Source organism: Eubalaena glacialis, chromosome 12 (assembly GCF_028564815.1).
Source record: "Eubalaena glacialis isolate mEubGla1 chromosome 12, mEubGla1.1.hap2.+ XY, whole genome shotgun sequence".
Classification (NCBI taxonomy): Eukaryota; Metazoa; Chordata; class Mammalia; order Artiodactyla; family Balaenidae; genus Eubalaena; species Eubalaena glacialis.
Genome location: NC_083727.1, coordinates 98,295,152 through 98,320,400, shown reverse-complemented (window position 1 = coordinate 98,320,400; position 25,249 = coordinate 98,295,152). Strand labels below are relative to the sequence as shown.

The following is a 25,249-nucleotide window of genomic DNA, read 5'->3' as shown; positions in this document are numbered from 1 at the left end:
GGCCCTACCTTTAGAACCTCATTTAACCCTAATTACCTCCCTAAAGGTCCACATTGGAGGTTAAGGCTTTAACATATGAATTTTGGGGAGACACAGTCATTCAGTCCATAACATGGGTAATTTATTTTTCTTTCTTTGCATTCCTGGTAATTTTTATTAGAAGCCAGACATTATGAATTTTACTTTGTTGGGTGTCAGATATTTTTATGTTCTTATAAATATCCTTAAGCCTTGCAGCTAACTCACTTGGAAACAGTTTGATATTTTTGAAGCTTTCTTTAAAACTCTGTTAGAGCTAGACCAGAGAAACCTCTAGCTGAGGGCTAATTTTGCTCCACTCCTGGGGCAATGACCTCCTTAGTATTCTACATGATGTTCTGAGAATTTTGAGGTTTTTTACTCTGGCGAGGGGGAACATTTCTGGCCCTGCATAAACTTCGGGAATTGTTCCCTCTGCTGTTTTTAGGTGGTTCTTTCTCTGGTTTGGGGTAGTTTCCTCATTCACATGCACTGAGTAGTACTGGGTTGAAGACTCAAGGAGGACCTTTGCTGATTTGGGGAGCTTTTTCTCTGTAACACCATTTCTACAGGACTTTGCTCTGCCAGCTCTAAGTGCCTTGGACTCCCCAGACTCACAAAACTACCTCCTCCATTAAGGGTGCTTCATCTGGGTGCCCCCTTCCTGTACTGGGGCTGGAAAGTCTCTCCAAGCAATAAGTCAGGGGAACGATCAAGCGCCTTCTCATTTGTTTCTCTTCTCTCAGGGACCGTGGTCCCGCGCTGCCTGATGTTCAGTGTCTGAAAAATGTTGATATATATGTATACATATATATTTTAAAGTTTTCCAGGTTTTTTTTTAGTTGTTTCAAGTGGTTCTTGCCTGTTTGAACATGAAAATTTCTTCTGGAATCAAAAACGATTCTTTGCAGTGTTTCCTTCAGCTTCGTCTCTCTCTGTAGAAGATACTTATGACCTTTGAGCGCTGAGAATATTGAACTGAATGAAATGATCCTGCTTATAAGCTCAATTATGTATAAGAAGAGGGATGTATTGGCTCTTTGTGGGTGTTGGGTGACCTGTTTCTGATACAGTTATTAATAAAATATAATTTAATAAATAATGTTTATTGTATATTAATCAAAACCTTCTTACGTACAGTGCTTTCTAAAGCTACTCAGTGTATACTAATTTATCTCCAGAGCCCTTGAGATATTTTTATGTGTCAGTTTCCTGTTCCTTTGTGCTGCTAGTCTTACGTGTTCACGGCCGTCACAAAGCATGGTGTTAACTGCAGTCGCTCTGGCTAGTCATTTATGCATTGTTCTTTTTTCTGAAAAGACTCAAGGAATATTTCTGACCCTGTATTCATGATTTTTAGTATTCTGCACACTGTAATTTCTACAGGAATTCTTTACAGATGGAAATATAATAAAAATTCTAAAAGCTCATCTCCAGAAATGGGTGTTTTCTTTACTAAAGTCCCTGGAATGCAAATACGAAATCCTTGCAATATGAATTTCCATTTTTTAGTTATTAGCCAGATAAAGAGAAAACATCTCACTGTGACCTCACTGAGATTAGGCTCACACGCCATCTTGAACTTAGGAGAGCTCACAATGCTAAGTAAAGGAATAGCGTACGTATTTAAGAAACCACACATAGCGTCTTGTCACATAAATGGGGAGGTGGACATAAACATTTTCTTTCAGCACAATATACATTGTAATCTTCCTTTCATCTCACAGTATCCGATGATTCGAAAACCTTGAAAGTGGATGAAGAAACAGAAAACACAATGAGAGTTACCTGGAAACCAGCACCTGGGAAAGTTGTCAACTACCGTGTTGTGTATCGCCCCCGTGTGGGCGGGAGACAGATGGTTGCCAAGGTGTCACGCACCGTCACCTCAACAATGTTAAAGCGACTTCAGCCCCAGACCACGTATGACATCACAGTTCTCCCAGTTTACAAGACAGGAGAAGGAAAGCTTAGGCAAGGATCAGGAACAACAGGTATAAAACCATAATAATTTTTTGGGGAAAGTGTGTAATATTTTAAAGGGAGATTTTAATACATCTACTTCATTTGTGAATGTCTAAAATGGATTCTGTAATAAATTACACTATAATAGGTAGGATGCCTAATTAGCCTATGATTTTTACCAATCTAGTTCCTGGTAAAATGATTCTACATATTAATGTTCTAATGCTAATCTAATCTTCTGAATTGTGAGTACTATTTATACTTCCACTTGGGTAGCACTCTACTCTATTATTCTGATTTTTATCGGGTATTATAGCTTGTGCTTTCTGACTTAATCCTTTTTATAAATGTATATTTTGAAGTATTTTGTTTGTGATGATTGCCATGTATATCACTTAGATATTTTGAATTCAACTTATTACTGTAGGGGCTAAAAAAACCCCCCAAAGCCTAGGCTTATGGATAATATTTTAACATCTATTATCTTTACAGCTTCTCGATTTAAATCACCCAGAAACCTCAAAACATCTGACCCAACCATGTCAAGCTTCCGGGTGACTTGGGAGCCTGCGCCTGGGGAGGTCAAGGGTTACAAGGTCACATTTCACCCCACGGGAGATGACAGAAGACTGGGGGAGTTAGTGGTTGGACCATATGACAACACAGTTGTTTTGGAGGAACTTAGGTAGGAATGTACTCTATTCCGTTTTTGTTAACAGATTGTGCCTTCCACACATGATCACTTATGTGTCTGTTTGCCGGCAGAGTATTTAAAATCAGCCAAAGTTGCTTTCTCACTCTTGGTGCTGCTGAAGTTGAGGTTAGGGTTCAGAGACTCAAATTTAGGCCTGAGCAGTTGTACTCTTTTAATGACTTTTGTTATTAAGTGATCAGGAATGGTGTTTTTTTTCAGTAACACCCGGCTTTTTAAAAATTAACATCCACATTGCACGATTTCACCGAAAGCAGTTTATCACCAGCCAGCCTTATGGAAGTGTAGGGGTCCCCATGCCTTCTGGAAAGGCCCAGGTGAATGACACTGAGATGCGAGCGTGCATCCTCTCCCAGGGTGGGCTGCAGGAGTCAGGGGGCAGGCCTTTGCTCTTGGGCTCAGCTGGGAGGATTGGGGAAGGGGGGCTGATGCAAGCTCTTGCTGCAGGCTGTGTGGTGGGAAAGAAGGAGGTTTGAGTTGGAACAGCAGCATTCTTCACGGTAAAAAGAACAGGCTGCTGTGCATTGCCTGGTGGAAAGTTGGTTTGTTTCAACGATTCATTCAACGATATTGAAATCTGTATAAATGCTTGATATTTACTTTTATCAGAATAGGGAGGATGAAATTTATTGAGCCTCCTACGTGCCAGGCACTGTGCTAGGTGCTTTATGTTCCCTTGCAAGTACAACATTTAAATTGTTTTCTTAAAGCCCATCACTTAGAAGCAATAAGAGTGAAAGCCCGATCCTTCCCTGACTTGCTCAGTGGGAAGGTGGGGATTCTACCTCTAATGGAAAGGCAAGGTGGAAACTGGTGCCGTGAACCCCTAGTATTCTCTAGAATGCTGGCAGGCTAGTTTTCCCTTGATACCTCATAGTGTGGGCTTAAACTAGAATGTGATGGAAATTAGTTTCCTTCTCCTGCAATGTTATGTATTATAAGTTCCTCTGAGTGAAAGTGTGTAAATCAAGATGAATGTTTATAACAAAGCAAAAAAAAAAAAATGCTACCACTTGAGGTTATTATGCATACAGACTATACGTTTTAACATTTCAGGGCAGGTACCACCTATAAAGTAAATGTTTTTGGAATGTTTGATGGAGGAGAAAGTTCACCACTTGTTGGACAAGAAATGACAACTCTCTCTGACACAACTGTAATGCCAGTTTTATCCTCCGGTAAGAAATTGAGTTACATTCCCCTAGGAAAAGTCAGTATTTTGCAACTTTTTTCAAATATGAATTGTTAGGTGAATCATACCATGAAAATTGACTATTAAATTTTACACTAAAATTTATTTCAGTAACATATACTTAAAAAATTCTTCAAAGATCCAGCTAAGCACACTCTTGCCAACATTTTTTAAGGCTTTCTTGTCAGTATTGCATTAGTTACGTAGTACTGGATTATTTAAAGTTGAGATTTTACAATGATAATATACATTTTCTCTCTTTTTAATGACTAAAATGCAGTTTTATTTTGTTAAAGTAATCGTAGAAATGATTTATCTGGGCTGAGCAAGCAGCACTGTGTCCCGTAAATAGGTGGGCAACTAAGACTTGGGAAGCAAAATGGTAACATAAAGCCCTCCTACTTTTCTGCTCCTGCCACGACTACAACTTTGATACGCATGAAGCTAGTTTTGAACATTCTTCCAGGTGAGGGTGGTGGGTAGAGTTTGCTTCTAAATATTTTAATCATTTGCTAACAAAGAGTAGGTCTTGGCAGATCAGGAGCAGACTTGTAAAGGCTTAGGTGCTTGGAATAGTACTTGGGAATCCTAATTCCTGATGGAGCGTCCAATACGCAGTGATGCCTTTGTAGTGTGATGGGCATCACTGAATCTTACTCAGTGAGTTTTTTTGTTATTGTTGTTGTTGTTGTTTTGTAATATAAAGATCAGATGCTAACATGGCAAGAAGTTGAAAAATTTGTAGCTGGTAACATAAGCTCCTGGAAAAGAGAGCATTTGAAAACATGGATATGGATAAAAGAAGTGAAAGGGTCAACTCTTGCTGTTTTGCATTAATGTTCAATTGTTTCTCTTATGATGATGTTAACTGACTTATGTTTTTATTTTGTAGCTTGTGCACTGAGGATATTGGGATAATTCTCTCTTTCCAAAGCACCCTAGCTTTGTATCAGTGTTTGTGCGTGTGGTCTCTGTAGCTCTCAGTCTGTATACTTGTTTGTATCTTTTTTCTAGATTGTCTTCCTTCTCTCTTGATTTTTTAAATGTGCAGATCTCACCAGCTGTATTTACCTGATTGTTATACATAGTAGATTATTGAGTTAAATAATTAAAAACTAAATAATAGCTATCAGGTTTTTAAACACTATATCTTTACTTCAAAAAGTTCTAATTTTAAGAGTTATGTGCCTAATCCTTTATAATATATGTAATACTGGGGACTTTAATTAATTTAAAAGATATTTTTGGCTCACTGAAACTTTTTGTAGCTTACACATTTTAACAGTTCATCTCATACTTGTCTGCTAATGACCGTTGAATATTTAGAAAAATGCAACAACATCCAATCTAGATCACATTAAAAGTTTTATTAAAATTATTATTGCCTTATAGTTAGATAGCTGTACATTCCCACTTATATATTTTACCTTTTGGGTTTGTGAGCTCATTCAAACTTACGATGATGGTTTAAGTCTCTGTGTTCTATGACTGCGGCCAGAAATAGAGTCAAAGATGAAGGAAAGATTTTCCACTGAAATAATTATTGGAGGGATGGATGGTTCCTATGACTCTTATTTGAGGTTAATAAATCATATGGACATGTTTTCAAAGCCTTCAACTCCAAATTACATCGCTGAGCCACAGAACTGGGACAGTTAGGCGACACTGAGCCCCCAGGGGGTGGCAGAGGCGTGGCTAGGAAGTAAGCCGACAAAGAACGTGCTCCTTACTCTGTGCTGTCTCACGATTGCCGTGTCAGGGATGGAGTGTCTCACCAGGGCTGAAGCAGACATCGTGTTGCTGGTGGATGGATCATGGAGCATCGGCCGGGCGAATTTTAGAACCGTGAGAAGCTTCATCTCTCGTATCGTGGAAGTCTTTGAGATTGGCCCCAAAAGAGTACAGATTGGTAGGTGTGACAACATTGAAGGCATTTAGACGTCTTCATCATGCTCTTTTATATATGCTAATGCCAATGGTGTCCTTTTAGCCCTTGCTCAGTATAGCGGGGACCCCAGAACAGAGTGGCAGTTAAATGCTCACAAAGACAAGAAGAGCTTGTTGCAGGCTGTGGCAAACCTACCTTACAAAGGAGGCAATACCCTCACAGGTGAGTCAGATGCTCCAGCGCGCTGTCAGCTCTTGCTTTCGGTCAGAGCTTGTGGCTGAATAATGATGTGACTGATTCTCTTTTAACAATCCCACTAGGCATGGCTTTGAATTTCATTCGCCAGCAGAGCTTCAAGACCCAAGCTGGCATGAGGCCTCGAGCTCGAAAAATCGGCGTTCTCATCACTGACGGAAAATCACAAGATGACGTTGAGGCACCTTCAAAAAAACTCAAGGATGAAGGCGTGGAGCTGTTTGCTGTTGGTAAGCGTTGATGGGAATTGCCACGCCCCCAGGGGTGACAAATGTGCCGAGGATATTTTTGTAAAGATATTTTCTGAAGCATGAAGAAACAAACAGACACACTTGCCCTATCACATTATTTATCAAAATAATGTACCAGGAAGTTCGTTCGTGTTTTTCTTTTCTCCTTGTAATGGGACGAAACTACATGGCTTCTTGGAAGAGAGTAATGAATCAAGAGGACAAATGTACTATTAATAGGATTCAGGAAATTCTTGTTTGGTTTTCCACAGCACCATGTTTATTTTTGATATCCATTATTTCACTTTCCAGAAAAAACACTGAAGAGACACTTTTTGGTGGGGAATCAGTGCTAGAAGCATTTAGAAGAAGCTAAACAAAATAGCCTTTAGTTTATATTATTTTTTGTTTCTATTTTATATATGTAATCATTTTATTATTCAGGAAAATCATATATACATTCTAGTTAACATTGAATATATAAGGGTAGCCCATGAAATATTTGCTTTGTTCCATTAATTTTTTTCTGAGACATGCTTTTAATTTGTGTATATCCATTTTTCCCAAGGTATTAAAAATGCTGATGAAGTTGAGTTAAAGATGATTGCAACAGATCCCGATGATACCCATGCATACAATGTGGCGGATTTTGAGTCCCTCTCCAGGATCGTGGATGACCTCGTCGTCAACTTGTGTAACAGCGTCAAAGGTCCAGGTAAGGTTAGCCCAGGGTTTCTCACCCTCAGCACTATTGGTATTTTGGTCCAGATAATTCTTTTTAGGATGGAGGAAGTGGATTCTTTTGTGCCTTGTGAGATGTTTAGCAGCATCCCTGGACTCTTCCCGCTGGATACCAGTAGCACCCCCTGAGTCATGACAACTAAAAATATCTTCAGAATTTGCCAGATGTCTGCTGGGGAGAATACTGCCTCCAGCTGAGAATCCTTGCTTTAGTCCCTGATTTTTTTCTGATGGCATCAAACTGTACATGACTTCTAGCTTATTTGAGGATACATTTAGTTTATATGTGCCTGCACCACACACACACACACACACACACACACACACACACACACACACAAGTGAGATTGGGGAAGAAAGAGAGATGCTTTCTTTCCTGGTGTATATCTATTCTCTGGTAAAGCATCTTCACTCTATATAACTATTAAATGGTTGTTCCCAGACTTTTATTTTCTAAAGTTTGCTGCCTTTTGTTTTTGATTAGAAGTGGAAGAGGGGTCTTTCCCTCTTTGATTTGCTTTGCGCCAGCTACAGATGATCACATTTGATACTTTGCACTTGTAACCTCTAAATATAAAGACAAATTACAATTTTAGAATTTGGACTTTTAGAAAGGATATCACCTCTCTTTACCACTGAAGAAACAGATATAGAGAAGTTCAATTACTCAAGGCCAAATGGGTAAAGACATTTTGAGAGGTCCTTGAAAAAAGGTAGCTATGGATAAGGAATTAAGATTTAGAAATAAAATTATGGAAGTGAATTTTTAGTGACAAGGAGAGGTATAAAATGATTACTATTTGTGTAAATCATAAGGCAAAACATGGTAAGCACCAAATTGAAGGTTTTTGGAAAACTAATGATAAAAACTATGGTTCTTATTATATGAGAAAAATTTCTTTTAAATACATATAGATTCTGGTAAAGATTGTCTTTCACTAATTTATTCTGGTTTTGGAAAGTTGGAATGAGTTTAATAAATAAAGTGGTAGAAATGTTTCACATGCTTTGGATACTGAGGATACATTTATTTGAATGTTCCTTCTTGAATTTCTCTCTCCAAAAGTTTGCAGATTTTCTTTTTGGATTTTGAACAATAGACTGACCTTTTCCCAGGAGAAACAGACCAGCCAGGAATCCAGAATCTGTAGGCATCTGGCTCTGGATTAGCTGAGAGAGTTGTGGTTTTATTTAGTTGGAGAGAATTTTGAGTGGGGATGAAAACATCTTTTATCTCTTTTTCTTTATTTTTTTTACATCAGCTACGTAATAGTTGCATTCATTTAGTTTCCCAGACAGTAAAATTGCTTGATAATTTTGTAGGCTTGATTATGACCCAAGTACAGTAAAGGTTAGGATACTAAGAATGGAAATTCTTTTTCTCAGCTTTGGCTTACAAAGAAAGTAGAAAGAGTTTACATGAGAATGATTTGCCATGCTCACAGAGTCACTGCATTTGTTCTCGTATAATTATTATTTGGAACATCTTTCTAATGGTCCTAATGAGCCTAATATTTCTATTTTCATTGACATTTATTCCAAATATTTTTCTATATCAGTCATTTCACCTATACTTATGAACAGAGAAAACAATCACAGGCAGTAGGATATTCCCGAATTTTAGAAGACTTGGTGGTTTCTCCTGTCTCCTGAGTGAGAAAGTGGTTATCTTCTCGTACCACTGAATTAGATCTTGTAAAGGAACTAAACATGAATAGGAAGCCAATTCTGTCTTCACAGAGTATAACTTATAGTTATGGAGATAAGACATGAATATAAATAGTCAATATGATAATGAGGGCAGTGAACTTGGGTGGTGCCAAGAGTGATAAAGGCAGTGGAGCTGTCAGGACTCATGGTGTCATTGACTGGTATATGTACAAGGTTAGAGACCAGAGCAAGTATCCAAGGCTAAGTCAGAGGTTTTGAGTCTAGGTGACTGATAAACTGTGGTGCTTTCAGGAAGAGGGGGAGCAACTTTTCATGAAAGATAATGAGCTCAGGTTTGAATTTCCTGAGGCTGAAGAACCCTGTGGCCACCCATTCAGAGAGGACTTATGAATATTGGGCGTCTAAGCTGATTTACCGTAACTTCTTAGTATGTGAAAGAATACATGTAAAAGCTTGAAATATGGAGAGGAATACCACTTCAACCAAATTTAAATGTCATCGCCTTGCTATAATAATGAAAAAAGTGTATGTACTTCATTTCCACGTGTAGGTGACTTGGAAGCACCTTCCAACCTAGTTATTTCTGAGCAGACCCATCGTTCTATGAGAGTGAGCTGGACACCTCCTTCTGACAGTGTGGATAGATATAAGGTGGAATACTACCCAGTTTCTGGAGGGAAACGGCAAGAAGTGAGTAGACAACAGCTACAACCCGCTCCTTCCTGGTCCTGAGATTGGGTCCTCCTCCTTAGGGCTCTGAGAGGAATGCTGGGGGGATGTAGCGGGCAGAACTGAGTCCAAGATGGCACTCTCCATTTCTTGCTAGGCAAGCACTTCCATTGGGGCTTAATTAGAGGGAAAGAGCTTTGCTTAATTTCTTATGGTTTTTTAATTAAGTATTTTTAATTAAGGATTAAGAGGATGCTTAATTTATTCATGGGTTTATATTAGAATCATCGAGTAGGAAGAGAACATCGAAGACCTTCTAGTTTTACCCACTAATTTTACAAATAAGGAAACAACAGCTGGGAGAATAAACTGTATGAATTGTCCAAGATCTCACTGTAATCTGGTGGTTTCCAAAAACAAAAGACAATGGTCTCATTAAAATGTAATTTCTAAGCTCATTGTAGTTAACTACTTCACAATTATAGGAGAAAAGAGGGAAGTGATTATAACATAAGTTGTTATTCTTTTTAAAATTTTTCCCCTAGTTTTATGTGAGCCGATTGGAAAGTAGCACAGTACTGAAAGATCTGAAGCCTGAAACTGAGTATGTTGTTAATGTGTATTCTGTGGTAGAAGATGAATACAGTGAGCCTCTGAAGGGCACAGAAAAAACCTGTAAGTCAGATTTTTAAAAAAATCTTCTCATTGTTTTATTTTTTAAGATAAAGAGTTGGCAGCCCTTGTGGGATTTTTTGTGTGTTCTTTTTTTAAAAATTTTTTATCGAAATGTAGTTGATTTACAGTGTTGTGTTCGTTTCAGGTGTACAGCAAAGTGATTCAGTTATACGTATACATTCTTTTTTAGATTCTTTTCCCTTCTAGGTTATTACAAGATATTGAGTAGAGTTCCCTGTGCTATACAGTAGGTCCTTGTTGGTTATCTGTTTTATATATAGTAGTGTGTATATGTTAACCCCAAACTCCTAATTTCTCTGTCCCCCCTACCCCGATCCTCTTTGGTAACCATAAGTTTGTTTTCTATGTCTGTGAGTCTATTTGTGTTTTGTTAAATAAGTTCATTTGTACCGTGTGGGACTTCTGTCAGCCTTCCAAATCATTCCTTTATTCGATATCCATTCAACACATATTTACTGAATGCGTACTTTGTGCGGGTCCTCAGTAAATACTCTGTGGTTTTCTGCTTTTACTGGCTGCTCCTGCCATCATGGGACCTGGCTGGGTAGTCATGGTCTGACATATCTTAGAGGGAAAAGTACCTTTAACAGTTATCCACTTCTTAAGGGAAGATACCATGTGGGGAGTGGGACTCAGATTACCTGGAAGAGCAGCTTGCAGGAGTGACCCAGCTCAGTTCTTCCTGTGGGCAGTGAGAGCTCCCCCTTTTTTTTACTGACTTTTGGACTCTGGCCTTTACTGGAGAAGCTCTAATGGCTTTGGCTTTGAGTAGAGCTTTGGGGAACGATGTTCCTCACTCCTATTCCTGGTAGGGTTTCTGAAGCCATATGAAAATACTCTTTCCTCCTCCCATCTTTGTGGCTGGGCTCCAGGAAGAAGGGAGGCCTCTTACAAGAGGCAGGAGTGGGCGTCACTGCATCGCCTCTACTTACTGCTCAGTCCCTTAGGTCTTTATCTCTTCTCTTATTTCCCTTTATGTTAGACCGTCAGAGGTGGGAAATAATGTATTTCATAATGGGCAGGATTAATCTGCTAATTCCTTAAAATTTTAAACTCAATCTTAGGACAAAAAGTAGAAAGCTGTGTAGGTGTTAAGTGGAGAGAAGGCAGTAAGCCTTTTACTCTGCCTCGTGGGCTGATCTTTCTGAAGAATCCCCTAAGTTCCACTTATTAATAGATGGCACTCTCATTTAAAATTTTTTAAAAAGAAAAATGAAATGAAATATTATGTTGGCTTTTTATGTATGAAATTTTATGGTTGAAGAATGAAAATGGTCAACTTACAGATGTTCCGGAAAAAGAGATTGAAATCTCAGGAAGTTGGTCTCTGTTTTGGCTTCCACGTGAACTCACTAGAACGCCATTTTACACTTAAACTTCTTTGCTCTATGAAATAGTTATCACATGCAGTCCTAGTAGAGATGGCGAAAAACAATGAGATTGGGTTTTCGCGGGGAGAGGAAAGGGTTATATTAACTCTCATTGATTTCTCACAGCAACCTATTTTCTATTTAGCATATACAAACATCAATAACTAAGTAGGAAACGATTGAAAAATGGGTAGACTGACAAGAACTAGACTGGTGTCTTCTTTTACATTCCAACAGTGCCGGTGCCCGTGGTCAGCCTGAACATTTACGACATTGGCTCGACCACCATGCACGTGCAGTGGCAGCCAGTGGGGGGCGCTACTGGCTACACCTTGTCCTACGAACCCACCAACGCCACAGAGCCGACCAAACCCAAAGAGGTGGGAGGCGTTTGTTTCTTTATTGTTGGGTCTTCCTGGGACTTCGGGGTTGCAGAGTCCCCATTAAGGGGCAGTTACTCACGAACTCATTTATAACTTTACACCCAAAGCAGAAAAACACAAGATTAGATTTGTGACCTGCAACGAATCTTAAAAAAACATCAGCATGAGAAAGGAAATGCAGGGCAGAGAAATGAAAAATCAAAGTTGTGTGAAAATCTAGCAGTCACAGATTGGTGTAATTGTCCATCCCCTGTTAGTGGAAACGTTTAATTTGAATGTGTTGTCTCCCCTCGGCATGTCCATCGGCAGATCCGCTTGGAGCCGACAGTGACCGACGTGCAGCTGAGTGACCTCTTCCCCAACACTGAGTACGCGGTCACGGTCCAGGCCTCCCTTCACGACCTCACCAGCGACCCCTTCACTGCGAGGGAGGTCACCTGTAAGACGTCGCCAGTTCTCCTTCTTCCCTTATTGCTGTGAATACAACACGTTCCTTAGGCTTCTTCTTTCACCGGATCGTGCTAACGATAATTTTGATAACTTGTGTGTCAGTTGTAGGGTTATTACTTATGGCAATCTAATTTGAGAATTAAGGTTATTTCTGGACTTACGGCAGCATCTTAAATTGATTGTAAGATTCACATTTATTTTCCCATATTTTGAGATGTATCTTACAGTCAATGGTGTCTTACAATTGCTCTTGGCGAGGTGTCAATCAGGGAATAGAACATAAAATAACGGTGCATCTTACAATCCCTATTGTTGTAGATCCATGAAATATTGTATATGGCATTGGTGAGAAGGGAATGTCGGGTGAGTGTAGTTTTGGAGGAAGATACTAGGTTTAAGATCAAGATGTTCCAAGTTCTCGTTGAAGTAGAAACTATGGCACACATGAGTAAGTCTGTTTCTGTTAAGTAAATTAACTCAATCCCCAAACATATTGATCATCTACGACACTCCAGTCCTGAGCTTAGGTGTTGGGAATGTACTGATAAAAATGTAGAGCAGCGTGGAGGACCCGGACCCTTTCGTGGTTTGCACTTCTCTTGTGTGTATTGTTCAGCCCCTTTTGTGTTTCTGGGTTGCTTCACTAGCATTTAGGTGCTTTTCCTTGAAAAGTGACAGTGATTGTTCTTAGGCTCCTGGCCTTACCCAGCCGGTAGTTTTGTTTCATGCTTCTCGAGGTGGGCATGCTGGGATTCTAAGTACGTCTTGGCTTAAATTTTGTGAGTCTCAGACCACATTTCGAAGGAAATTAAGAAGTTGGAAGAAACGTTCAAGGGGGAACGGTGTTGAGACAGAAGCACGATGAGGCAGAAAAGAGAAACCCCGCAAGGCGGAGCAGGATACAGTCACTGACAACAAATAATCATCTGTCACGTGTCGGATCCTATCTGGAGCTGGTGGTTTGCGGCAGTGGGTTGACGGCAGGTGGAGAGAGTGGGGAGCCAGCCAGGCGTGGAGACGTGTTCTGGGAGTGCTGGGCGAGGGGACCCGAGTCATAGTGGGGTGAAAGACGAATGAGGCTATGGATTTGGATGTGGGGCTAGACTGCAGCAGTAGGGCAGGAGAGGGCACAGAGAGAGGCTGAGAGATGAAAACATCGAAGGGATGGAGGTGCAGAAACATGGAAGTGGAGACAGAGATTCAGGAAGAGAGATGTACAGACTTGAAAGGAGAGACGAAGTTGGTGAAAGAGGCAGCTCGAGAGAGTGAGTTACGTCTCAAATAACAAGGGAAAATCTCTCCATTAGTTCTCCTCCTCCTTGTCCTTTTTAAGGTAAAGCTTTGTTCGACTTGGTGAAAATTTATCATTTGGATTTTCTTCTAACCGTTTGGGCTCCTATGGGTTTTCTTGTAAGCTTATTGGTTGCTTAATTTCGGCTCATCTTCATGCTTCACTCTTGTAACCATTTGTTTTTCTATCACGTTCTTCAGGAAGCATGAATCATTTTTTTTAAAATTAATTAATTAATTAATTAATTTATTTTTGGCTGTGTTGGGTCTTCATTTCTGCGCGAGGGCTTTCTCCAGTTGCGGCAAGTGGGGGCCACTCTTCATCGCGGTGCGCGGGCCTCTCACTATCGCGGCCTCTCTTGTTGCGGAGCACAGGCTCCAGACGCGCAGGCTCAGTAGTTGTGGCTCACGGGCCAAGTTGCTCCGCGGCATGTGGGATCTTCCCAGACCAGGGCTCGAACCCGTGTCCCCTGCATTGGCAGGCAGATTCTCAACCACTGCGCCACCAGGGAAGCCCAGCATGACTCATTTTGATTTCTATCTTAACCGATTTAAATATCTGATAAAGACACGTGAGCTGTACATTTATGGTTAATTATGATCTATTATAGCTGAGCAACAAGTAAGAGCTTATTTAAATAGAGTGGGAGAAAGTTAACATATAAATGAGAAGTTAGAGTTGTGATAAAAATTTAAATTTATCCTGTTTTTAAAAAGCCTCCTTAAGAAGAATTCAGCTGTACCTGGTAGAATCAAAGTGCTTTTATCATCATAGCCAGTTTGTTTAGTTACTTTGCTGCACACCTTTAAGTTTTCTCCAAACAACTTCTTGAAAGCTTGTGTGGATGCTTTAGAGCTCTGTGGCTGAGAACCACATCTGGCCCTAATTTCTCATGCATTTCCAGTGCCTTTGCCCAGTCCTCGAGATCTGAAACTCAGAGATGTGACTCACAGCACCATGAACGTCTTATGGGAACCTGCACCTGGAAAAGTGCGTAAATACATTGTTCGCTACAAAACACCAGAAGAGGATGCCAAAGAGGTAGGTTGAGATTAGAAGGGGTTTAGAAATATTTGTTTAGTCCTAGTAGGTTTAACAGAAGAATCTAAACAAGTATAGCGTGTTTTGAATACTTGTCACTTTATGAACATAGTGTTGGAAACGTTATATATTTGATAATATATTGGACTGTCTTGCATTTAGTTTAGAAATGTTCTGCTGTGTGATATTAATCCTGAAAACATCACCCTTTGTAGGTAAAGAGTTATAGAATCTAGATGGCGTTTCTCTCTCCTCCAGATGCTTAATACGGTGCTCTGCATTCTATGAATTACTAAAAAATTGGCATAATAATGTTTCTAAAAATGAAAGCTAGCCAGGAGATGCAGGAAAGAAGAGGGGGAGTTTGTCAGGGAATGGGAAGATAGGCCACTTGAGCAGGACAGAGAGAAAGTAGGAATATAATGTCAGAGGATTGTCCCTTTGGCTTTGAGCATTTTTGAGATGATGCTGAGATGGAGAGCTATTTCCATGACAACCCGCTTCAAAGTGGAAGCAAACTGAGGAGCTTCACCAGCGAATGGGTTTAAAACTTATGTTTGCCTGAAGGGGCATTAATGTGAGAATCTCAGAGGCATTTTTGGAAGCTAGAAATCGTTTCTCTAAGCACCCAGTTACAGACTGTGCTGGTCATTTGGATTGTACACAGGCTAATTTATACCTGTGCACACATTCATTTCATTCTGGGTTTCAATGTCAAAAGCAGTGCAATGACCAGTGGGTCTAATCAGCTAATGCACAGGAGAATTTTTCTGAAAGAAATCGCGCAGTGATACAAAGGGAGACGGGGAAGTGGGGGAAACGATTAGGTTGTTTGAATTCCTAGGCAGTCATCATTTACCAGACACTAGTGCCAGATACAGCTCAGTACATACATTTTTTCCACTTTGGAAACATTTTAAATGATCTCCAGGTCCTGGACTCTTATGCAAATTGGAAAACACTGCTGTTTTTTGTACCACAATTCTTATGCTCTTGTGCTGAGAGATATAGCCAACAACAGAGGGCTGTCAAAATTAAACTTTGTAAAAATGGTTCCACTTCTCTATTGTAGGTAGAGGTGGACAGGTCACAGGCCAGCACACCTCTTAAAGACCTCTTCTCACAAACCCAGTACACAGTCAGCGTGTCTGCGGTATATGATGAGGGGGAGTCTCCCCCAGTGACTGCCCAAGAAACCACCCGTGAGTTGTGCTTACGCTTTATTGATAATTGGAAAACAACACTGCATGCACGTGTCACTGAACTAACTGGGTTATTTCGTTCCTTTAAAAAAACATTTTTTTTTTTATTGGTGTATAGTCGATTTGCAATGTTTTGTTAGTTTCAGGTGTACAGCAAAGTGATTCAGTTATACACACACACGCACATGTATATACGTATTCCTTTTCAGATTCTTTTCCCTTTAGGTTATTACAAAATACTGAGTATAGTTCTCTGTGCATTTCTTTTTTTTTTTTTTTTTAAATCTTGTAGGGACTTTTCTTTTTTTTTTTTTTTATTTTTACTTTTGGCTGCGTTGGGTCTTCGTTTCTGTGCGAGGGCTTTCTCTAGTTGCGGCAAGCGGGGGCCACTCTTCATCGCGGTGCACGGGCCTCTCACTATTGCAGCCTCTCTTGTTGTGGAGCACAGGCTCCAGACGCGCAGGCTCAGTGATTGTGGCTCACGGGCCCAGTGGCTCACGGGCCCAGTCGCTCTGCGGCATGTGGGATCTTCCCAGACCAGGGCTCGAACCCGTGTCCCTTGCATTGGCAGGCAGATTCTCAACCACTGCGCCACCAGGGAAGCCCTGTGCATTTCTTAATGTTATTTTTGCCAGAATTTAATACTGTTTGGGTTCATAGATTGTTTTTCACTTATTTTCTTCCCATCTTCTATCTTTATGTCCATTCCTTTTATGATCATTTCTTTCCTATTATTCTACCAACCACTGTCACTAATTCATCTTCCAGATACTTAACCAGGGTGTGTGTGTGTGTGTGTGTGTGTGTAAGGGGGTGGGGAGAAAGCATATTGGACGTTTTCTCTGGAAAGCATGCATTAGTTATCAATTTTTTTTGAGATCTTACTATATGTAAAGTGCTATCAGAGCTAACAAAATATAAGCATCTTTGCTCTCAGTAGTATTCCATTGTGAAGATAAAAAGTAACAATACATGGGGTCGTGTAAGGAAGGTGAGGTACATGGCACTCAGAGGAAGGGGAGATTCCACAGCGGGAAGGTGGAAGGATACAGGGCACCTGCAGGGGCCCCATCTTCCCTGCTCCATTCTGGGCCACCTCAAGGGATGTCGCTTTCTCTCCTTCTCATGCTGCTTCCATAGTATTTAACCCAATTATTATTGCCTGTTGGTCTTTTCCTATCTATTCTACTTCCCCCTGGCTCCTTCCTCATGAAGGCACAAACATATTTATTTTGCTCAATTTTGAATCTCCAGTTTCTGACTCAGTGCTCAGCCCATCATTTCCTAATTAAATGGTGGTTAAGAAATTGAGGTCTAAAAAAAAAAAAAAAGAAATTGAGGTCTAGAGCCACAGAGGTAACTCAAAATTTTCTAGAAAATAGAAAAGGTAAGGAGAAAAATGAATTTTAATAATGTGTTTTATTCAGCCCAGTGTATCTAAAATGTTAGCATTTCAATGTTTATCTGTATACTAATTATTTATATTTCACATTTTTTTTGGTAGTAATGTTTTTGCAATCCGGTGTGTCTTAATTTACACCTTTAGCACATCTCAATTCAGATGCCACATTTCAAATGCTCAGTAGCTACATGTGGCTGGTGGCTCCCATGGTGGACAGCGCAGGGAGTCTAGAGAATTTAAATGACTTGCCCAGCCTCGCCCAGGAAGCTAGTGGTGAGGGATCAGTGCTATAATCCAGAACTTTACCTACTATCCAGCAACTCCATCACCAGAGACTCAGAAGCTTCTCCTTCAGTGCCCAGCTGTCTATACATGATCAAGGCATCTTGTCAAATTTCACAGCCTCCTCCTTAACTTCAGACAGTATCCCCTTCTGCTATTTTCTTACCATGTGAAATCTCTTAGCAACTTTAATAACCTTCTTGGCATCAGTTCTTTCCTGGAAGGGTAGTGGCTAGAGATGAAAATTTGTCCATATGAGCAGGCTGACAGATTTTCTTAAATACAACAGGAATTTAAAGGGAAGTAAAGGAATAGTAAAGGGAAGAAAAAGTCAAGAAGAAAGACTAGTCAAAGCCTGTCATTTAATATACTAAATTAATACTTGTTTTTAATCCTTAAGATTTCCTAAGAACTTTTAGGTACATCCAAAGTGCACCCTTAATGGTTGGTTTGTTTTGCAGTTGTGCGTGTGAAAGTGGTATTATCTCAATGGGCCTTTTCATTGTAACTATTAGAAACAAATTTTTGGTGGCTCTGGCTTTTGTGTAGTTGGCTTTGGTTACCAGGAGATAGAGAAATAATTGACAATGAAAGCTCAGAACTGGTGTCAGACGTTCCAAATTGCTTGTGCTGCAAACCAGCTGCAGTGCCTGGTCAACAGAAGGGCTCTTAGTTGGGATTTCAGCCATCATCAGCACTGCAGGGCTAGTCCTGTCTCTGAATAGAGTTGATACAGTCAGCTTCACATTGTGTGTAAGGTTAGTGACCTGCAGGAAAAGCTTATGCGTGGATTACTTAGATCATAAGATTTCATGGACCATGAAGGTCCATGAACCCTCTGATATTATGGGCTAAAGTCTGTGCTTCTGTACTGCTGTGCAAAAGAGTCCAGGGTTTTCCTTAGATTCTCAAAAAGTGTGAGGGACAAAACGATGAAGAACCACCGTGTTAGAACAGTATGACTAAATGGTACCTTTAAAAAAAAATCACCATTTTAATAGACGGGAAGTAGTCTATTATAGCCATAAAATGCTTGCAGTTTTCGGGGCTCTCTCTCATATTACTTTCAAATGAACTGAATTGGTAAGATACTTGGTTCTAAGCAATGTTGTCAGCCAGTTTTCCCATGTCCATTAAAATAGAACAAGGCAGTTTTATTATATTAAGTTTGGGGATCACATCGAAAAACAGTCCTGCCTTTTCTCATGACAGGCACTGTGCCAGCCCCAGCAAACCTACAGATTACTGAAGTAACACCAGAGAGTTTCAGAGGGACTTGGGATCACGGAGCTTCTGATGTGTCTCTCTACAGAATCACCTGGGCACCTTCTGGAAGCACAGATAAGATGGAGGTAGTGTTAACTCTTTTTTTCTCTCTTTTTTTTAGATCGCATTTCATTATAGGGACTCTTGTTTGAAATATGTATTACCTCTGTTGCCTGAAAAGCATCCTTTCCTACTAGTGACTTTTGAGCTCATGGCATGCCTCAAAGCAGGAGGAATATCTGGCTAAATGATGTCAACCAACTGCCATGGAGTGCATGACGCACCTGGTGACTTAACCTTGTGTGGGTTTGTTGTTTCTTCCTCTTTCCCTAAGACCATCCTAAATGGAGATGAGAATACTTTGGTGTTTGAAAACCTGAACCCGAACACTCTCTATGAAGTTTCTGTTACTGCCATTTATCCTGATGAGTCAGAAAGCGATGACCTGACTGGCAGCGAGCGCACATGTAGGTGTTCAGCCTTCAGTAGGACGTTGTTATCTTAAAATGAACAGAATAGAGCTATGCCTATATTCGTAATATTTCCCCATATTCTGTTTTTTGTAGTGCGTTTGATACCCTTAACAACACAAGGTAAGAATTTAATTTGCTGATTGTACGGATGACCAAATAATGAATGAATGAATGAAAAATAACATAAAATCCATTGCAAACAGGCCTTCTGCTTTTAAATCGTAAGGTGTTGATTGGGACCTCTTTTAAACAGGTCTTTCTCGAAAAACTTTGCTCTTTGCTACTATTTGTTGAGGAGTCATTTGAGAGTCAATGACCATCATTTACCATCAGGTCAAATTTAGTTCTAAACCTAGGGGCAAGACGGGAATAAAGACACAGACCTACTAGAGAATGGACTTGAGGATACGGGGAGGGGGAAGGGTAAGCTGGGACAAAGTGAGAGAGTGGCATGGACATATATACACTACCAAAAGTAAAATGGATAGCTAGTGGGAAGCAGCCACATAGCACAGGGAGATCAGCTCGGTGCTTTGTGACCACCTAGAGGAGTGGGATAGGGAGGGTGGGAGGGAGGGAAACGCAAGAGGGGGGAGATATGGGGACATATGTATATGTATAGCTGATTCACTTTGTTATACAGCAGAAACTAACACACCATTGAAAGCAATTATACTCCAATAAAGATGTTTAAAAAAAAAATTTAGTTCTAAGCCTAGAAGTATACAGCTCTCTTGATTTCCTTGGGAACAGTGCATATTTGTGGGAGAGGCATTCTCCAGTTTGTTTACTCTGTTTCTCAACAATCCTTTTTCAGCTCCAAAAAGTGGCCCACGAAACCTTCAGGTGTACAATGCAACATCTAACAGCTTGACTGTTAAGTGGGATCCTGCTAGTGGTCGTGTGCAGAAATACAGAATTACCTATCAGCCTTCAGCAGGGGAAGGCAGTGAACAAACGGTAATTCATTTGGAAAAAAACGTGACTTAGATAAATTCTACCCTCTCCTCCTCAGACTCCTCTCACTCCCAGTGTTTAGTTAGTCACACTTACTGTTTTGAGAGTTGCAAGATTTACTGTATTGGATGGAATTTTTTGGCTTCATCCCTGATGGAGCCTCACAGCATCAGGCATGTTCCTCAATGCATTCATGTTTTCCTTAAAAACTATTAGGGATGGGTCCTCCATGAAGATAGCTAGATTTTTGACTCTATTTGTATTTTCATTTCTTACATCTCTAACTTGATCAAGTGTTGAGAGTTTGCTAAACTTCCATTATTCTAATTTTCCTGTGTTTTGCATGTCATAAGGTATCTTCTAGATCTGATGTTTCTAGATCTGGGTATCTGTTCAACCTAACTTATACTATTTATCACTTTTATATTTATCCAAATGGAGGTTCCTGAGAAGGACTGTAGGACTGTAAACTTGGCCTTCATCTTCGTTTTCTTCCCAGCCTTCCCGTATTTAACAGACCCCTTGTCCATTTACCTTGCTTACTTTAGTTGTCTGTCTTTGAACCTTCTTCAGCTTTGTTTTATGAAATGTGTGACCAGAACTGCACACATTACTCTGGGTCAGGAAGGAGCACGATTTTTACACAGATAGGGCGATGCTTTCTGATTTATTTCAAATACCTCTTTTGGTGAGGTCTAGCATTTTGTTGACTGTTGGGGGCTGTGGTTTTTCCTCATGTTGCCTTAGAGAGAGTGAGTTATTAACTTTTAATTGTCTGACTCTCTGAGCTCCAGCAAATGGGTCATACCTCTTCCCAGTTTAGAGGCGTTAGCAGAGGTAGATGCTGGCAGTGGTTAAAGGTCTCTGAACCTGCGCAGTCAGTGGGTTTAGCTGAACTAGTGCTCTTGTGAGCTGCTCTGTTGAGGTTTCCATAGATCTAGACTTAGGTAGTGTGATACATTTGGATTAAGAATTTCTTATAGTTTATCAATAGTAAACTAAATACCAAGTGTCATCAACTGGCTTTTATATAAAATAAGACACATTTGATGGACTGATATTTTAATGGCAGAAACAGAACTTTCGTCTGTGCCAGGCCAGATTTAGGCAAAGCTTGTCCTTAGCATTTCTGTTCTTGGTGATACTGACCATTCCAACTGCTGCCCTGGGTCTCTCTTTCCTGTCTCTCAGCTGTCTGTTATAATTAGAAGGAGTCTCATAAACTTATCCTCTGTACAGTATTAGCTGGCATATTTTGGAGAGCTGGATGGGAGAAGCAGGCACACACCATTCTGCTTCCTCATGAGGCTAGTTCTGTTAAGTGGATGCTTTCAGATTTGTTAAGTATCAAATACATCGATACTTTGTTCTCATAACCTCAAATACTAAATTTGTTAGAATTAGCCACTGTGGTTCAATTTGCCCATATTGAGGAGGAGTACAGCGATTCACTGAGGTTTTCTCTGAAACGCAGACTGCTTGAGTGGATGCGTGCTAAGTGGGAAACATCTGGACCAGCCATCCACATGTGGATTCGTGGGCAGCATGCCATTTTCATGCGATTTTAATTAGTATGGCATAAACATCTGAATTTGGTAGACCGTTAACAAATCATACAAATTTCCTTTCAGCAAGATAACTAGATGGCCTTAAGCAATGAATAAAAACCTTCAAACTCTGTAACCAGAGGATATTGAAAAAGCTTCATACCACAGGGCTGGAATCCTGAGTGTGGCCTGGCAGAGGGTCCCATCACGTAGTTTACACAGCTCATGCTGTTAGAGGGGCAGTTTTTGAGGGGGAAAACCAAAAGCTTTAGATCTTTTGCTGAATCATTTTAATATGTTTCTTAAGCAAATAAAAAACATCTGTAAAAAGGTAAGAATAATACTTAATGGTGCAGAGCCTCTACTATTGTGCAATTCTTTGCTATCTTAAAGTTCCTTTGCAGCTCACTTATGATTAATGCCTTTTTGGGGAAGAGATCTGTGAAATGTGTTTTGGATGAAATTTCACAGTGCTGGCGGCTAGCAAGTTGAAATATCTTTTTTAAGGTCACCAGTTTAAGGCTTAAAATCCTTTTTTATGATTGAAAGTGCATATTTTACATTTAAAATTATACCCTAAGATATATTTTCAGCTTTCACTGTGGGATCTGTTTCCAGATCTTGGCAAAGGTCTCAAATAGCTCCCCTGTAGAAAGAGCTTTTTCTAACAGATCAGTGAGATGGAGAGAGCAAGGCTCACACTTATCCCTGTTTTACTCAAGACCACGATAGGAGGACGACAAAACAGCGTGCTCCTGCAGAAGCTGAAGCCCGACACTCCTTACACCATCACGGTGTCCTCCCTGTATCCAGACGGTGAAGGCGGTCGCATGACAGGAAGGGGCAAGACCAGTAAGTGAACGCAGACTCCCGTGGCTTTTTACGTAACGTTCGTAGAGATGGAATCACATCTTTCTCTGGAAAGCCTGGGGTGACACAGCCTTTTGCTAATCTTCTAAAATGCATGTTAAAAATGAGCTGAATTGTTTTTAATATCCTTACTTGGAGTCATCTGCCTCTGTTCAGGGAGAAAGACGTTTATTACTGTCTAGGATAAAACAAACAAAAACCGCTCAGGGGCCAAAATCTCTCTGGAGGGATGAGACATGTGTCAGATGATCACAGACATTCTTTCACTTATTCAGGACTTCAACAAATGTTTGTGGGGTGGGGAGACCTCAGGGAACCTGTGTTTTGTGAGTGCTGGGTTGTTAGGACCGCACTGTGATGGGCTTTCTGTGCATTTCAGAACCTTTGAATACCGTGAGGAACCTCAGAGTGTACGACCCTTCCACCAGCACTTTGAACGTTCGCTGGGACCATGCAGAGGGCAATCCTCGCCAGTACAAGCTCTTCTACGCACCCACAGCCGGCGGTCCGGAGGAACTGGTACTTATTTCCTGTAGGGAAAAAAGCATGTTTGTTTTAGCTGTAGCTGAATGATTGCAAAGTGGACCTAAAGAGTTAACCAATTTACCTTAGTGCTGAAGAAGTTCATATTCATTTAGTAGGACTTGACAGAGGGTGGTAGGTTGGTGTCTTGTGCCTGGGTGATCAGGGAGTTTTTGCGGGGGATTGGGGCTAGGGGAAGTAATCATTCCAGGGAGTTCTGAGAGGGAGCCTGGGGTGAGTGTAGAGAAGTCTTCAGAGACTCTTATAACAGTTCGTCTGGGGGCACATCGTTACATCCCGATATTACAGAACTTGCTTCTTGACTTGGTCTTGAGTTATATTATTCGAAGTATTATCTCTTTTGCAAGTTTTTCAAATCAGATACTTTACATTTTATTAAAATCTTTAGGTGCCAATCCCTGGGAATACCAATTATGCCACTCTTAGGGATCTGCAGCCAGATACCTCATACGCTGTTACAGTAGTTCCCGTTTATTCTGAAGGTGATGGAGGACGCACATCAGATACTGGAAGGACATGTAAGTAAGAAGGCAGAAAAATAGAGCTTTTTCGTGATACGCTTTGCTTTTCCGTGTAAAGGCCATATAGGCCCACTGAAGAAAATTTGGATAATTCATGATAGAAGAAACACATAAAAATTACCCATAGTTTACCATCCAAACACCACCAACTGTTAATATTTTAGTGTATGAAATAAAAAGTTATAATGGCATTCTTCTTCTGAAATGATAATTTCAGGATTTATAAATGTGTATGTAATCACCAGTATTCTGTTTCACTCACAAAAGTTCATGAGCTTTGCTTTGTGCCTTATAAATTTGTGTGAAGCAGTGTTTTGTAATTGGCTTTCGTAGTGTCAATTGTTGAAATCTGTTCGTCACATTACTTGATCGCACATTTCTCTGGTTTGCTGATGAAGTGCTTTTTGGCGCTGAAAATCTGTGTGCTTTCATTTGCCATTAACATCTTGAGAAACCAGCGTATAGTGGTTTTACAATTCTTTCTAGTACTGCTTAAAGGCTTTGGGGCATACCTATAAATATTTCTTTGGCTTTAAAAATACACTTGCTGATGGCTAAAAGAGAGCAAATACAGATGACTTCTTTTGGCAAAAGATTAGCGGTCTGGAAAGATGATGTTATTGGCTAAACTAGAGTTTGGGGTTAATACATGGATTTAATTTGCATGTTTTCTAAGTCCCTATTGGGGCAGTTAACTGAGAACTGAGTGTATCTTTTCTCCCTCCTTTTGCCTTTTCTTTTAATCACAGAAGACATTCAGTATCTATTTGTTGAATGAGAAGGAATGAATGGGTGAATGTAGCTGATGGAATTAGATGGCTTCATCGGTGTTGTCAGTTTTCACCTAGAAGGCAGAGCTATAAAATCCTCTATCTCTCCATTACCTGTGCTGGAAAACTGAAGCATCTTGTCCCTTGCCCCTTGTTCTTTCATGGCCAACCCAGTGCTATCATTGTGCTTTCACTAGCTTGTTTTTATTGGCAACAACTTTGCTTCCATAAAGACCAAGGACATAGTTGGCTAATTTTGACTACATTTGGATTTGGAGAATTTTAATCTGCTTTTGTGTGTAGATAATTAGAAGTTTAAGGAGGACAGTATTTTATCCTGTTACAGAGTAGAAGTTTTGGAGAAGTGATAGCAAAAGCTTGACATATATAAACAGATGTAAGAAATATGTGTTGGCTTTTCTTTCCTTAGTGGTGAGAGGGCTGGCAAGAAACGTCCAAGTGTACAATCCAACGCCAAACAGCCTGGACGTTCGCTGGGACTCGGCGCCTGGGCCGGTGCAGCAGTACCGCGTTGTGTATTCGCCTCTGGCTGGCCCGAGACCCTCGGAATCTGTAAGTCATGCTGTCGTCGTAGAGCTCGACAGAAGAATGCTGTCGATTTTACTGTGCCTCCTGCTCTAGTTGCTGGCCCGGAACAATAAGTCAGTTGGTGTGGCATCGGGTCTCCTGGAAACTTCCTTTTCCTGATGAGCTTAGTCTCAAGTTTGTGTCCTGTTTGGTTGCCTGTGAGGATGCAAGCCATGGGCATGCCCATGTGTAATGCTTAAATGATTGCTTTTGATGAATTAAAGTAGGTGTATTAACGATAGGGTGAGTTAGCAAA

General features: G+C 40.4%; 1 protein-coding gene across 5 annotated transcripts in view; it reads left to right on the top strand.

Annotated features, from left to right (window-relative positions):
* Positions 1–25,249, top strand: part of COL12A1 (collagen type XII alpha 1 chain) — a 117,063-nt gene that overhangs the window by 40,448 nt on the left and 51,366 nt on the right. For 3 of the 5 annotated variants that reach the window (XM_061207420.1, XM_061207421.1, XM_061207423.1), the window contains 21 exons: positions 1,746–2,012; positions 2,476–2,668; positions 3,752–3,873; positions 5,647–5,796; positions 5,878–5,997; positions 6,096–6,260; positions 6,829–6,975; positions 9,223–9,362; positions 9,887–10,016; positions 11,645–11,787; positions 12,100–12,229; positions 14,436–14,576; positions 15,649–15,774; positions 18,671–18,810; positions 19,059–19,191; positions 19,291–19,317; positions 20,015–20,157; positions 22,424–22,553; positions 22,951–23,090; positions 23,503–23,632; positions 24,836–24,978. In XM_061207420.1, the coding sequence (XP_061063403.1) occupies positions 1,746–2,012; positions 2,476–2,668; positions 3,752–3,873; positions 5,647–5,796; positions 5,878–5,997; positions 6,096–6,260; positions 6,829–6,975; positions 9,223–9,362; positions 9,887–10,016; positions 11,645–11,787; positions 12,100–12,229; positions 14,436–14,576; positions 15,649–15,774; positions 18,671–18,810; positions 19,059–19,191; positions 19,291–19,317; positions 20,015–20,157; positions 22,424–22,553; positions 22,951–23,090; positions 23,503–23,632; positions 24,836–24,978 (2,960 nt within the window). The remainder of the gene's footprint in view (positions 1–1,745; positions 2,013–2,475; positions 2,669–3,751; positions 3,874–5,646; positions 5,797–5,877; positions 5,998–6,095; positions 6,261–6,828; positions 6,976–9,222; positions 9,363–9,886; positions 10,017–11,644; positions 11,788–12,099; positions 12,230–14,435; positions 14,577–15,648; positions 15,775–18,670; positions 18,811–19,058; positions 19,192–19,290; positions 19,318–20,014; positions 20,158–22,423; positions 22,554–22,950; positions 23,091–23,502; positions 23,633–24,835; positions 24,979–25,249) is intronic. The other 2 variants (XM_061207422.1, XM_061207424.1) reach the window with 2 other exon arrangements.